At 36.1% G+C, this 16,225-nt stretch overlaps 1 protein-coding gene across 21 annotated transcripts in view; it reads left to right on the top strand.

The window, feature by feature from the left end:
- SLMAP (sarcolemma associated protein) overlaps positions 1-16,225 on the top strand; it is a 78,941-nt gene that overhangs the window by 51,113 nt on the left and 11,603 nt on the right. For 15 of the 21 annotated variants that reach the window (XM_062500871.1, XM_062500873.1, XM_062500876.1 and 12 more), the window contains 5 exons: positions 3,931-3,987; positions 7,348-7,431; positions 7,693-7,752; positions 12,407-12,529; positions 13,092-13,166. In XM_062500871.1, coding sequence (XP_062356855.1) covers positions 3,931-3,987; positions 7,348-7,431; positions 7,693-7,752; positions 12,407-12,529; positions 13,092-13,166 — 399 coding nt within the window. Of the gene's footprint in view, positions 1-3,930; positions 3,988-7,347; positions 7,432-7,692; positions 7,753-12,406; positions 12,530-13,070; positions 13,167-16,225 lie in introns of all 21 variants that reach the window. The other 6 variants (XM_062500877.1, XM_062500891.1, XM_062500885.1 and 3 more) reach the window with 3 other exon arrangements.

Here is a 16,225-nt window from a genome sequence, read left to right as displayed (position 1 = left end):
GGGGGACTCCTGGAGAGAAAAATTACAGTTCCAGAGATTGTCAGGAAGTCAAGTTTTAAGGCACACAGCAAATAGTGTAGAACAATATCATAAAGATTGGCAATACAGAGGAAGAAAATACAGTTCATTGTGTGGTAGTATGTTGGGGTTTTGCCCATAGGTTTAAGTACTGAAAGAGGAGTAGGTTTGTTACTTAAGCAATAATGGTATAGTAAAAATCCCAGAAACTAGACAGTTTCTAAATTCCAGCTTCTGTAGATTTTTCAAGACATTATGTAAATTTTGGTTTTTAAGCACAATGCACTCACAATATCATCCAGTAATTTGTCCTGATCTCTAACATCTGTGAAGTGTTATGAAATCTGGCTCTGAATGATCTGGGAAGCCTCTTACTTTCTGATCATTACATCCAGTTCACTTGTTGGTCATTCCATTTTTTTTTTTTTTTTAATAACCACTGGTTAAAATCAGTGATACCAAGAGCAGAAGTCATGATGCTTCTTTTTGATCAGTACATGATATGCATTATTAGCAAAAAATGTGGTGATGTATAGACCCAAGTGAGATTTGTTGCCCTAATAGCTTCTTGTCTTTCACTCCAGTCCAACCCTTGTGTCATTATTTTTTCCCTTATTTTATGATTTTTGCTTTTAATTTTAAATGCAAGTCAAATTCTTTCTTTTCACCAAGCTGATTTTTTGCAGTTTTATTAATAGCAGTTGTTGCAGTGCAGGTGTCAAGTAAAGTTAAAGCTGTTTAGAATCACTTTTTTCAGATGGTTGGAAATTTGTGGCTTGAGGGACAAGTTTTTTATTGGTTTTCAAACCTGGCCAACTTCAAAGACCATTTTGATGCCAAAATATAAATGGAGAGGGGTCATGTTACTTAAGTGATAATTTTAATGTTATAGTGCACATAGGGATAGTCAACCTAGTCTAGAATGGAGTTCTTAAATTGAAAAGATAGGAAATGCCTAAAATCCTAAAGGAAAGCTGGCTTTAAGCTGCAAAAGGAAACATGAATTTATCTTAAAGACAAACTGAAAGCTTGACTTTACAGCAGACTGTGTCAGTAGAAACATTACTTATATGTACCTCTTTGCTTTCTGCTAAGTAGAGACTGGATAGCGTGAAAGCCAAAGTTTTGTTGTGCCAGAAATTAAAGCTGGAATCCTCACCCTAATTTGTATTTTGGTAGCTAAGATTTCATGTCTTGATTCAGGGAAAACACAAATTGATTTTAAAGCAAAACAGTTTTATGAAGTTTTCTGAAATAGTAAAATAAAAAAATGCAGAGATTTGAAAGAGATGTTTTAAAGAAGAGATATTTTAAAGAAGACATCTCTGTCTTTTCTCATTGTTGTCTGGATTCTGCCATTTTTAGTGACTTGGATGGTAACAGTGAAAAATAAAATTCTATGGAGTTTGGTGATACCAACATCCAGTTTTCTGTGTATTACCTAAACACCAGCGTGCTGAAATAGACTATTTTTCTGTTGGCTTATGCCATATATTAGTGGTAGCATTCTTGAAACACACTCTTGAAACATTCTTGTTCTGTAAGTTAGGAGAGGTGTGAGTCACCAAGTGCAAAGCACTGGATGTGTCAGCTTTGGGTCAGGCTGGGCAGAAACATGAGTGCTGCTGCTCAAGGTCTTGGCTGAAGAAACAGTGCCAAGGAGATACCTTTTGTACAAATGGTGAAATCAGTAGAGGACACGAGAAAACAATAAACCACCATGGAAATAATTTAAAAAAGACAAACCAAAAAACAAAACAAAAAAAAACAAAAAAAAAAGAAAAAAATGCCTGCAGTTTCTTTTAGTCATGGAAATGGAGTGTAAAGAATTGCTGCAGAAGTTTCAGTTTGGAAAACATCTGTTTCAAGAAGGGTAGTTTGCTTTGTATTGCAATTCTTTGGGGTTTAGCAGTTACTGAATTGTGTAAGCTAAAAGATCCTCAATTCATAATGCTCAATTTTCCTCTATAAGCTGATTACAGAAACTTATTTGAAGTGAGCAGTCTAGCATGGTTGAGGTGTTACCCCTTCAGATGAAACAAAAGATGTTTTTGTGTTCAGCTGTTTTATTCAGATCTACAGGGAGAATTCCTCAGCTTTTTTCTTGGTGCCTTCCCCTCCACCCCTCTTCCAGCCACAGCTGAGTCCTGGAATCATGATATATGAAGACTTTTGTTTAGATTTATTTTATTTTAAAATGGAAGAGGACTCATGATATCACTTGAACTCCTGACGTGTGGCTGCAGTAACTTGATTCCCTGCTCAGTCTAGGCACAGTCATTCTCACGAGCTCTGAGGAACTCGAGGCTGTTCTGAACTTGGATGATGAGTGATCTCCTACAGTTGCTTGAGACCTAAAGCCAGTCCTGAAAATCCACTGTGCTGTTGCATGTGTTTCTGAAGCAGTGCTAGTAAAATATTGCTCCAATACAAGATAATATTCGGTTAAATAAAAGGAGATGGAGGGAACATCTCTTTTAGACTCTTATCTGTGTGAGGGAGGGCAGAGTAAAGGACAACCTTCTGGCCATGAAAACCCTTCTTCAGACTTCAGGGCTTTTTGTCTGAAAGCTTGTCTACCATCTAGGGTTGTAAGAGATATCTCCTGCCAGATCTTGTCTTGCATCTGTCCTTAGTTTGTCATAGTTACAGCAACATGCCATCAGAGGAGTAGAGGGACAAATTAATCTTTGGAGGTACTTGAAGCTGGAAATGCTGGCTAAAGTTTTTTATGGGGCTTTTTTTGTTTGTTTGGTTTGGTGGTGTTTTTTTGTTGTTGTTGCTTGTTTGTTTTGTTTTGTTTTAATTTGAAGAGTATTTACTGTCATCCAGCTTCTTTAGTTTGTACTTTCTTGTATGTGCTGTTCATTCAGCCTTCTCTGTGTCTCAGTTACCTGTTGACAGCACATGGAGTATCTAGCTAACTGCATTCCCTGCCTGCTCATCAGGGATCTGACAGGGAGGGGGAGGAAGAGGCAGCTTCAAGCCTGATATTTCAGGGGCTAACAGCTTTCAGCATGGACTAAACTGCAAAATCACTCCACAGAAGTCAAGGATGTGATCTGTAATATGGGACCCTCGATACTTCTGTGCTGGCATCACTTCTTAAGGAATTAGAAATAATGAAATCTCATCTGCAAAAAGAAATAAACTATTCAGTAGTTTTTTTAGTGTCTTTGATTAATCCAATCCTGTTCTTCCTTTGATGTTCTTGTTTACCTTTATGTCCTAGCAGGAGTTAGGATGAAGTTAGCAATCTAGTCTCAAATTCTACTTCTAAGATTTTTGTGTACCTCACATACATGAATAGACTTCCCTAAAGTAGACTCTGTATAAAAACTCCATTTTTCATGAACCTGAATGTAATGCACTCCTAGTTTTTTGGAGGTTTCTGCAGCTCTCTTGAAAGGTTTAAACAAAGAAAGGCTGTTTCTTTGTACTTTTCACAGGGGCTCTTAAAAGCAATGTTGATATCAAGGGGACTCTATTGCTGTTTTACTGTGGTACATTTCTAGATTTCTGCTGTGTTGGGTGGATGTTGATTTCATGCAACCAGCTCTTCCAATTCCTTTTTTGATAACTGAACTTGAGAAATGTGTTAATTATTTGTTGCCTCTGATTAGATTTTTTTTTTTATTATTTTCAAGTACCTAAAATTATTTTTTTCTGAATTCTCATTAGTGAACTGCAGCATTATGTAAGTTAATAAGGAGAAATAATTATGCACTGTATCACAAAGTTCTAGTAGGCTTGTGTGCTCTGTTTTGTTATTCAGTGCCAGAATCAAGTTTTTGTTCAAGCCTGAGTAGGAAGTAATATTATCAGCTTTTAATTTGGTCATGGAATGTACTCTGCGTAGATGCGTGCAGGGAAAATTTGAGCTTGGAAAGTAACACTTATTTTGTTTGGCAGACAAGATCATAGATGAAGGACATCTAACCAAAGTGGAAGAAACAAAGCTTTTGAAAGGTTAGACTTCTGGATTATTTAACTGTTGTTGAAGCATGCTTTTTCTCTCACTCAGTGCATGTTCTGTGTTAAGCCAGCAGTTTGAGTTTTGATTGAATACTCATTTGAGGAGAAATTCAATAAAGGGGAGGGAAATTGTTTGCTGAACTCTACTCCAAATACTATTGTAAGCTAAAAAGATTTAATGGAAACCATTTTTGAAGATTGAGTGCATGAAATGCTAGTTTCAATATTGACTGAGTTCTTAACTTGAATATGCATTTTAAAAAGAAAAAGTAATTGTTGTAAATTCAATTCAAGCTTTAGTGCCTGCATGAATTCCTAACGTGATTTTGGTTTTATTGTAGGGCCACATAGAAATAATGTTTGGTATCATTTTAAGTTTTAAATAAAACTGTGTTTTACAGTGTTTTAATTTGACTGTTTTCTGTCTTACACCCTCATAACTTTAAAATAAGTATTAACCTCCTAAATGTGTCTTTTACATGTAAAATATATCTGTGCTTCTCTAATGTATAAAGCAAGTTAAATTAAAGGAGCTAATTAGAACAGACTTGTCAAGGAACAGTTGTCCTTACCTCACAATGCCATGGTCAGGATTGCTACCAAGTGTGCAGGTCACTGTTTCTCAAGTGTCTAATAGTGCAAGACTGTTTGGACTTGCAGGCTCACTCATGCCTCTCTTGCAGTTCTTTATTGATGTCTGGGTATTCTACCTCAGTTCTTTACCCTCTGTCCTTCTGCAAAGTGTTGTTGTGTTAAATAAAAGTTAGTTTGTTAAAAGGTCCAGTAGAGCCATTTTAATTTATATTGTCTTCCTTTAATGCATGGAATGGCACCTTTAACTACCCTTCTGTATGTGAGAAAGCTATAGACAAGGTGCCATATTTGGCAAAAGAATGCATACAATAACTGTAATATAACACTCGCATGCCCCTTCCATTGCAAAGCTCTGAGCTATTTTTAGTGTTTGGTAATATATTCTAACTCATCAAGTATGATGTCAACACATTTTAATATACTTTATCACTTTGGCTATATTTATTCAGCTCAGTTTTATTATGGGAAATAGGAACAACTGCTGTGATGTAATATAGTACAGGAAAGAGTTACATGCTTACGACTCTGGTTCCAGAATAGGAAGGTTTCTAATAATTTGTCTGTCTTCTGCTGTTTCACATGTAAAGCTGGTGCATCTTACCTCTGGTGCCTCATCTTTTGTGCCTTGTTTCAGAGGGGGTGGGGGGACAGGAGGGGGGTAAAAGCTGATGTACCAAGGGTGGGTGGGAGGGAAGTATATAAGGGGGTGCTGTGGGGAAGAGAATTAAATTCAGTGGTTGGAGCTTGCAGTGTTCCTCCCGTTTTGCACAGAGCAGGAAAGCAGTATTTCCATGGATGCCCAGATATGGTAAAGTTAGTTGGATATGGATCTTGCTCAGCTTAGTGCTTCTGGATCAGCCACTAATAAAAGTGACATGGGTGAGGCTTTTAGGTTATACTTTTCTTAATAGTTTAAAAAAAATAATATATTACTTGGTTTAGTAATTATTACAGTTTTAGTGACAGTCCTGTGAGCTTGGTTCTATATGATAATGTAAAATGTTTTGATTTGTAACACCTTTGGATATTAGTTAAAAACCTTATTCCTAAAAATAAGAAAGATCCCTTTTTGTTTTAGCAAAGAGCCACCCACCCCCAGAGATCAGTTTGGAATCCCTGCCAGGTCTGAACCTCTAGTGTGCTTTAACTGTACAGGTGCCTTTCCCCTTCCTCTTCTACAGTGATTTCAGTTGCATTGGGATGGGAAGAGTCTTGCTCTTCATCAGCTGCTTTTTTGTACTTGCTGCTCTGTTTTGTGTACAAGTGGATGTTAATGTAGCATAAGTTAGAGAAAACTTCTCATGTTAGATTAAGAAAACTTCTGAGGTTTGTTTTTTTTTTTTTTTTCTGTTAACCTGTGTTCTGTCATGTTGGATTTCCTAATGTAGCTGCACAGGTTGTCTCCAGTTTCTACTTCTTTTGTTTTGGGGGAGTTAATTCTGTGTGTTCTCTTGTTATTTGAAAAGATGTCTTGTAATTCCCTTGGTTTTTACTTATTTTCATACGCTAACCCTGTTGTATAACACTATTTATTTATTGATGTGCTTCTTTCTTCCCGTATGCTGGTACTTCATTGTTGCATGCACATTACCTGTATGTGGTGAAATTATTTGTGTTCACTGTGCTTTTCTCCATGGATGGTAGAAGTCTGTGTACTGGGAATGCTGTATTGACCCCTTTTCTTATAATATCTCTGCCTGGAACTTGACTCAGAGGAAAGCTCTGTTAACCTGCAGGTGGGCAGCAGTGCTGTCAAAGCAAGGCTCTCAATAGGCAGTCAAGAAAGATTTCATTTTGCATAACCTCACCTATGTGTTGGTGACAGTTCCTTACTGGCAGACCTGCTGGGTTAGCCCACACTAGAGGTGGTGTGTCCTTTTTTACTGGACCCATCGGAACTAAACCGTGATTGTTATTTAAGAAAAATTTTTAAAAATGTATTTCAGTCACATATAATATTTGGACTTTGAGTCGGGAGTGATTCTGTGTGGGACAAAGATGCACTAGGGTAATTAAAGCCTCTTATCTTTTGAAAATATGTGGTCTCCACTAAAAATCTAGGAAAAAACTAACAAAAAATGCAGCAAACAAACAAAAAAACCAAAACAAAAAAAAAAAAACCACACCAAAACAACTGTGTGGCTTCACAAAGTTGCATGTAATACAGTGCTGAATTATATATGAACAGATATTTCATGAATGTAATTTTTTTTTTGTGGAAGCAACGTAGACTGCTTCTCTTAGAATTTTCAGTTTAAATGGTGTTATCTGGAAACTAGTGTATCAGTTTATATTGCTGTGATTCTCATGGTTCACACCACACTTCTTTTGAACAGTATAGTATGTACAAGACTTGTTATTATTTTATTTGTCCAAAATACTGAAGCACGGTTTTATTCTTAACAGCAGTTTCACTCTGACTTCCTACAGTGTCTGCATTGTTCTGGTTTTCTTTTCTTGTTTGTTTGCGGATTGAATCAGCTTTTCCACAGTTCCAGCTGGCAAGAACACAGCATTAACCCAAGTTCAAGCTGTGCACGAGGCAGTTGCATCCCTTATTAGAGGCTAGGCTGGGTTAATGACTCCAGGGATGTGAAATCCATTTTAGCCCAGACTTGCAAAGAAATAAGCACCACCAGGTTTTTAACCGTTTCTTGAACCAAGTTGTTTTCAGTTGACATTTAGCAGTCATTTGGTGTACAGGAGAAATCATGAACAAAGCATTTGTTGATTGTAGTTGCTTTTCCTTGTCTCTTGCAGAGAACCAAGCACGAATCAAAGAATCGAATGATTTGTCTGACACCCTTAGCCCAAGCAAGGAAAAAAGCAGTGACGACACTACAGGTAAGAGTTTAACTGACATTTCTGTAACCTCTAATTAGTTTGAATCAAATATAAGTAATCATGAGCATTTTCTTAAAGGAATGGAGTGTATTATGCAGAGTTAGAGGCAAGCTTTGAACAGTACGGTCTTATTTTGCAGCTTCATAATTTGACTCTCATAAATTGAGAAGGACATAAAATCTTCTCTCCATGTAAAGAATGTGTATATGAGAACTGTCTGCAGTCTGCCTGCTTTCTGAAAGGTGTGGGGTTTTTTTTTAGATGCTCAAATGGATGACCAAGATCTAAATGAACCTATTGTCAAAGTAGCTCTTCTAAAAGGTAAACCAATTTACTTTTGCAACTTTAGATGCATAATCTACGTGTACATGTAATCCTTTTATCTAACTGGTATTTATCAAATGTGCATTAAAATAGGATGCTGAAATTCAAAGATGTTAATCATATAGTATAGAAGAGTTAAATTTAAATATCAGTAATGACTTCTTTGGGTGATATAAAAGCACACTTTTGGGCATTGCTATAGAAATAATCTGTGTATAAAGATAATCTCTGTACTCAGCAATGCTGTTCTAGGAATTTGCATGTTAGAACTTTGACTTGAGTCAGCACACATTTAAGACTATATCTGTGGAGAGGAGGGATTCTTCCATCACTGACATTTTTCAAGCATTGTCAAATTTTACTTGCATAGCTTCCATCACTGTCAGAAGCGCTTCCGTTAGTTTGCAGCTGATGGGTTAATCAAAACAGGATTTTAGATTTTCTTTTTAACACAATCAAGTTTGGAAGTTTGTGTCATAACTGTATTTGGAATGATTACTGAGGCTTAGCTTTGAGCTTCATTACTAAAAAGTAAACTTTTTATTGGTTTTGCATTGAAAGCATATACTTAATTAGCAAGCTGATATTTACATGTTCATTAGCTGAATAATTTTTGGCATATTAATTAGTTATTACATTTAGCCTACTGAAAATCATTTTATGCTTCTTTAGCAGTTACACACTTGATAAGATCTATAAAATTATGCTCCTTTTGGGATCACAAGTAAAAGAATGTCACAATTCTTTGTGATTCAGAAAGGAAGGAAACCATAACAGAACGTAGGAGACCTGTAAAAGAGCTTTTCTCTGCAATTGTTTACACTCCCTAATTTTACAATGGAAAGGCTTCCAAAAATTGCACAAATTACTTTTGCTGTTTGGCAACTTGTATAAAATTGAGTTTGATATTTCCCAGTGGACATCAGTTCAGCAAAGCAGTTGGGAAAGGAGTGTTTGAGATACTGGGCATGTTCCATTTGGGGTTTGCTCTGATATCTGCAACTAATAACAATAACTTTCTATGCTAGAAGGTAGAACTTGATAATGTTGTTTGTAGTGATCATAGTAGTCTTATTTTTGCTTATAAAACTGAGTTTGGCAGCAACTTTCTTACTCTTGAGGCTATTTATGGGCATTACTGTTTTGCTCCCATGAAATCATTAAAAAATATCTGTGCAATGAATCATTTGCCCTTTTAATTTTTATTAAGAGCCTGTAAACCCAAGTTTAGTTTGAGGGTTTTTTTTTTTTTTCAGAGAGCTACTTCATGTGCCTCACTTTGCCCTAAAAAGGATCTTATTTGCCTCAGGTATTCAAGTGGACTCGTTATGCAGCTGTATAATTAAGGAAGAGTGAGAACATTTTTGATCTGGGGGCTGTTTGGAATGCAGAAATGGTGGTCTTGTTGCAATTTACAAAACAAATTAATGGAACAAGAAAATTATGAGACTTCCGATTGCTGTAGTTTCCTCCAAGCACTTTGCATCAAAATTTTTGGGTGCATTCAGGATTTGACTCAAGTTTCTGCAAAGCAGAATCTGGCAAGGAGGGGAAGGGGGGAAGCTGTGACAGATTAGTTGGCTTTGTTTTTTCCCCCACAAGATAAACTACTTTATTAACCATTCCTTCCAGTTCCATGGACACTTCCAGGTTGTTTGTGACTACCTAGTACAAAGTGAAGGGCAGGTAAATGCTAAACAGATGGAAAGGACCAATAAATGTCATTGGAAGATTGGTCATCTTGTTCTTACCAATGTCCTTGTGTTTTCATAGTAATTACAAGAGTGACCCATGGAATCTTAGTAGGAAATGTTTTCAGCTGAGGGTTTGCTGAATAGTGGTAATTTGCATAAGAAATTTTGTAAATCAGCAGTGGTCTGGCTCAGAAAGTTTGGGAGCCATTGTTTTATGTCAGAGTGACCAGATACTTTATTTTATATATATGATACAGTCTCCTTCATATGGATCTTATGAAGCGAAAAAATAGAAAAATCTCAGAATTGTAATTGTTGTGTCTGACTTCACTGGAGTACCCTGAAAATTGTCTTCTGAATAACCTGAGAAATCTTGTAAAATTCTGAAAGTGAGCTTTCAGAAGTGAGGCTTGAAGAAGTACCAGGCTGCTCATAAAGCAGCTTCCACAGGCCAGGCACATACAGATAAGGGACAAGTTAAGACACACAGCCTATGTGTGCTTCTGTATTATATCTGTTAGGAAAAAAAATTCAGATAATTGAAAAAAAGTTTTCCAAATAATTTTAATTAGCGTTAGAGTTAATGTTAAGGGAAGCCTCACTGTACTTGTGTGGGAAGCAAAGTGGTATTAGTTGGGAACATTTCTTAAAATGTGGCAAACAAACTGATTGCAGATGAAAATTTTCCATGAGGTAGAAGAAATGCTGTATTTGACCTTTTTGTTTTTATTTAATTCTTTCTGGCACCTCGTTGTAATTAATGGTAATGGCTTACCCTTCTCTGAGGACAGTTAGTTGTGATGTGAATTTGCTTCTAAAGGAAGCTCATTTGAAACATGATGATTTTTAGTACTTTTATTATTTGTAAAAAGGCCAATCCTACTCACTGAGTACTTTCTGAAACTAGAATTAGCTCAACAATTATATTTGCTTTGAACTGCAAGACATTTAATTTTCAGTTTGGGTAAGGTTAAAGCTAGTATTTTCTTGTGCTTATATTTCTTGGCTTTGATTTCGAAGCATATCAGGCACATGGGAATTCCCCTTTTTTGTTGATGTAGGAAAGAGTTTACCTTGATTGTGCCTTTGCTAAACAGATTATGTTGTCCCTTAAACTGAGCCTCTTGTCTCTTTTGAAGCAGTACTGTCTTTTATGATGTGTGCTTTCATTTCACTGGAAAACACTGCCACCATCAAGTTCATTTAGGGTGTCTGTTGTTGGATTTGGGACACTACTTCTTTATCAGGCATGATTTGAGCATAATTTGTCAACTTCCTCATCCATTTCTTCTGAAAAGTCTCATTAAGGAGGGTTGATGGTCTAATTGCCCTAAATCTTTTTCCATGAGAAGCTAAGAACAAAACATGTTCAGTAAAAAGAAACTTGGTTTTGGAACTAATAAACTATAAAACAAAGTATTTGGATGGAATATGTAGTCCTCTCTGTTCTTTCTGCTCTCATAATTTCTTTCTGAGAAAGTCTGAAAGCACATGTCTGTTTCTCAGCTCTGCTGAAACCCACCAGTTCATTACTGAGAGCAGGAAAAACAGCCCCTTAGAGAGATGCAGTATGAAGACTTTAGCATGATTTGCTAAACAATTTTCTTAATTAAGGGAACAAGAGAAAACATCTATATTTACTTTGTTGACAACCTATACAGCTAAATATGAATGTCAAAAGTATAATGATGAGCTAAATTAGTTTCTTTTTATTTTTTCCTTATTAATGAAAGTTCCAGACAAACCAAAGCAGTATTTTATCTAAACCTTTATCTTAAATCCATATGGTGTGTAGTTGCAGACATTTGTTGACCAGGTAACTGTGTACCATTTCTGTCCACCCTCTCCCATGATACACAGCTGGAATTCTTGCACCAATTTCCTTCCTTTACCTTTCTCACCAAACTAGCTTTATATCAAATTTTATCTCTCTACCTATGGAATTTATTAGTGCTGTTTGTGCCTACTGGAAGATCAGTTTGTGTACAGACACTGCTTAAGTAAAATCTAGTAAATGAGAGTTTGCTGGATGCTGTTCCTGGCTTTGTAGATGCCTGCAGGCTGGAGTGTTCTTGTACCTAATTTCTAGATGTGTCCCTACTAGAAGACACTGCTCTTAGTAACAAATACTTAGTTTTCCTCTTTTAAATTCCTCCAAAACTTCAGCTGTGAAAGTATTTCATTTGTTTGTGACTGCAAGTCATCTCTTGTAAGCCCAAGAGGCATTTAATATGCATTTTAGCTAATACAAAACTTACGGGGAAGAGCAAATGTCTTTATTTACAGTTGAAATAATGTGCATAGATTTATGATGACACTAAAGATACACCTAATATTTTCAGGTATAATTAAAAAAAAATCAAGTGCAATATTTATCTTTGTATTCACTAAGGCCACTGAATGAAATAAGGAGGCTGAAATTTTCTTCTTTTTCTTAATTTTGTTTTAGCAAGTGTCCCTGAATTTTTCATTTCCTTGTTGGTCTCCAGAGTGAGAGAGGGAGGATGAGCCTGGCAGTGTGGTGGGTGGGTGGCAGTAGTGAAACATGGAATAGCAGCTCTTGCCTGAGCCTGTGCAGAGACACAGGCTTAGAGCAGCATCTTTTAAAAAGAGATGAGTTGTAAACACAGTCAAGAATTCTCTTAGGCTTGTTGATGCTTGTTTTGTCAATCCAGAACTCTCTCTCAGTTTATAGAGTGTTTTTAAGAACTCTCTAATTCTTCCTTGTTTATTTTTGTTTCATATTGCATGTTATATATAATGAATGTTTTAAAGTTTGCATATGTTGTACATTTTAAAAGTATATTAATATTTTTGCTAATATTTGCCTAATCCAGTTTTGAGTTTACTTTAACTAACTTTGGAAAATTGGAATAAAAAGTTGCCAATCATCACATGGCAGTGCAAATTAAGCTGTTGTACAAATTCATGATTCAAAGAAAATGTTCTTTTATCAGATGAATTGCAGGGTGCACAATCAGAGACTGGGGCTAAGCAAGAAATTCAGCAACTGCACAAGGAGCTGATTGAAGCCCAAGAGCTAGCTAGGACAAATAAACAAAAATGCTTTGAACTTCAAGGTGAGACCCAGATCAACTTGGTTCTGTAGGGCATTCATTACAATTGTATGTATCAGGTAGTTCAAGATAATCCAACGTATTTTCACAGTATTGAATGCATACTTGAACTCTGTATATTTTATCCTTATTTCAGTCAGATAATGGATGTAATTGAATGTCTTAAGATCATCCTATCAGCTATGTAGCTCTCTTGTTTTTGAGAGGAAATACTATAGTTCAGTTTAATTGCATGTTGTTCAGTGTTCATGAGGGGTTATGGTTGCAGCCTTTATTTTTTCCTTCCTCCCACAGCAGTTTGCATTTAGCACACACAGAGTTTTCAGATCAGGCAACAGATTATATAGATTTCAAATTAATTGTAATACTACCACAATAATGGAATGATGTCTTAGTATTAACTTGTATTAAACTACTTACACAGTTACTACCTTTGATAACTTCCTGAAGTAATATGTTTGTTTAATCTTTTCATTTAAAGAGAGGTCATGACTAAAATTATTTACGCAGGTGAAATACATGTTACTAACTAAAACTCTCGGGTACTTTTCACTTTTATTTGTAGCTCTTTTGGAAGAAGAGAGAAAAGCATATCGAGTGCAAGTTGAAGAATCCAACAAGCAAATAAATGCTCTGCAAGGTAGGAATTTTTCCCCCACTCTTCAGTGAAACTATATAGTTTTGACTGTTTCTGTGGCATCGTAGTCACTAATAAAGGAAAATATTTAATTGAGTGTATTCTTTCACTATATCTTTGAATGTTGCGTGGAATATTTCCTTTCAATTCCTATGGTTCTAATAGTAACTTAGAAAACGCAAAAGATGTAATCTGTAACAGGTACCTCTTCTTCATCTCCCTTTAGTTTTTCTCAGTTTTGATGACCCAGGGATTCTTACTGTGACTGACTTCAGGGCACTCAGAAGCTTTAGGTGTTTTTGTGCTACTCAGTCTCTTCACTTCATTATAGGATCCTCTTAAAGAAATTTTTCATCCAGATCCACATCAAGCACCAGAGCATGCAGTGAAGTTGCTGCAACAGAGACTCTGTCTGTGCCTTTTTGTAAATTGATATAATCAATAATGTTTTTTTTCAGCCCAAAATGTAATGGGATGTAATTCCATGATTTACAGAACTTCTGAGTCACATGTTCTGTATCACATTAACTTCTCATCCATGCATGTGAGTGAGCTCGTTGATCAGGAGTCTGTCAGTCTGTCTAGCCTTAAAGTCAAAAAATGTTAATATTGTGTTGTAATTTCCTTAGAGCAAGCATTAGTTTGAAGAGCTGCTCAACCACTGATTATCACAAAACTCAGGAGCTTCATCCCTTGGGATTTTTATCAGCATACCATTTGCTTTGCACCCAAAAATGTCTGGAAGGCGGATGAGCAGACAGGCAGGTGGACTGACAGTCCTGACTTTCTTAGGAAATCAAAATAGCCCTAGAAAGTTATTTTCTAGGCAGTAGTTTGTTGTATAATATGGTACTTGTCATATACTAGTTACACTGAAAAACTTTGGTAATAACTCTGGTTTATGTGACTATCAGCAAAGAATCTTTAAATTTTCTGCCATTGCTCTTGTAAGAAAGGGAAGCTGAAACAATGCTCATCTTCAGAACGAGAGGAGCAATTTATTTTGGGTGTTATCTTGCTAATAATGAATATTCTCCAAGTAGTAAATGCTGTGACAGAAATTATTTCATAGTGATTTCTATGCACAAAATAATTTTTTTTTCCTCCTGAAAAGAGAGAATGAAAGTACAAACTTGACAGAGCCAAACTTAATTGCAGGACTCCTCAATTCAGTACTTCTTTGTTTTCTGGATCCTTCTCAAGAGAGGTCTTGCTAATGTTTCCTCCTCTCTGTTGTAGTTCAAAATGTTCTGTTGTTCACTGTATGCTTTGCTGCTCCTTAAACTTTTAGGGTGTGATGCATCTCACAGTTAGGGAAACGTTGTCAAGATTCTCCCTTGGCAGACCCTGTGAGCTGCAGGGGAGAAAAAAAGCCTGGCAGCTTAATGAAGTAAAATTTCTAGAAGTATTTTCAGAGATTCAGTGTTTTGGGCAAGGAAGTCTTGTTGGCTTTGTTTGTGATAGGGAAGAGAAAGTACCAGAGCAACAACGGAGGTCATGTCTCTATGTGTCAGGTTCATTAGATGAACACATAGGTAGAGCAAGGAAATTCAAGTAACTTGTTGTTCCTTATTTTAAAAAAAAATGAAATAAGCAAAGCATTCAGTTTAGATGAGGTAATGGCTTACATAAATGAGAGATGTAATGGAAGTTTTCTTTCTAATTGTCCTCTCAAATTATATCCAGTGCTTCAGAAACCATTCCCATATTGTTAGTAGTAACTTTCCCGTGTAAGTTATTTCTAAAACTTCACCTAACTTAGAGCTCCTGTGTGTCTTAAGATTTTCTGTCCAAGACTCTGCTTGTTTTCAGGCATGAACATCTAAAGGGAAAGTTGTTCATCAACAACATTCACAGGATAAAAAAACCACATTTCTTTGAAATGCTGCCAGCACCAAGAAGCAGGAGTTTAGCTTGGCTTAATGAAGAAAATACAATCAGGAAGATATGGTTTGCATTCCATTGCTCAGGCACCTGCTGTATTAGCAAGCTGTATTTCTTTGTGTTTTAGTGCCTTTTATTTTGGTAGTTGCAAGGCTTCTGATATCAGGATACATGGAAAGGCAATTGTTGATGCATCATGTGTTGCCTGTCAGGTTGTTCTCATCTACTGCTTCATTTGCTTTCTGTTGGTATATGCCTGTAGAAATTATTTTCAAACAAGGTCATAGTAAGCCTCATTTTGCTCATATGTATATATATCAAAATCCATCATGCTGCAAATGTTTTTATTATGGAACAGATAGACTGTTTCATCTTACACAGAATTGCCATTAAATAATTTACTGTTGTCTATAATAGCTCTTAGGTATTACGATATATAATAAGTACCATATTTTTTTCCCATTATTTCTTTTTCCTTCATAGTGGAGAATTGGGTAATTCATAGGATCTTTAGTATATTTAATGAGATAAGTGTCTTTCTGGAGCTTGTTTAGAGGAGGGCACAAAATAGGTGATTTTTTTTTTCTTGATTGCACATCAACTAAGTTACATCAACAAAGTTTCTAGGTTGTGCCAGTATATTAATTCTTTCTGTGTTGCTGCATATCTGGCTACTGAAAAACATCAAGTATATTTGTCTTGGAGGTGCAAGTCTCTTTTGAGTAGCTCTGATGCTCTATCAGTTTACAACACAACTCACTCACATTCTTCCTGTCATGTTCTGTAATGGATTGAGAAGACAAAAATAAATGCAAGTAACCTAGGAAGGCTACTTAGCCTTGGTTATTCTCCCCATGCTTTTCACTGTCCTTGTTTTGCCCTTTGGTTCTGAAACATACAACTTCAAATCTGTAGTTCTGACCCTCTACAGTATCTTACATGAGGTTTTCAGGTGCTCTTAAGAATTTTACTTTTTCTTCTCAGAGTAATCCTTCATTAATTTAATAATTGCTTGTTTGCATGTTGAAATCCATTTCTGTTAAAAAAGTAGAGTAGTAGAGTTGAAATTATTCTGTCTCAAATATTTATAGACATCACAAGCTAACTGCTAAACAGGCAAACATTTCCCATGTAGCCCTTGCTTGTTTGGCTTGTGACAGAAGCTTTCTTGCTCTCTT

This window comes from Cinclus cinclus, chromosome 12 (assembly GCF_963662255.1).
Source record: "Cinclus cinclus chromosome 12, bCinCin1.1, whole genome shotgun sequence".
NCBI classification, from domain to species: Eukaryota; Metazoa; Chordata; class Aves; order Passeriformes; family Cinclidae; genus Cinclus; species Cinclus cinclus.
Note: the sequence above shows the minus strand (reverse complement) of the source record. Positions and strands in the feature narration are given on the sequence as shown.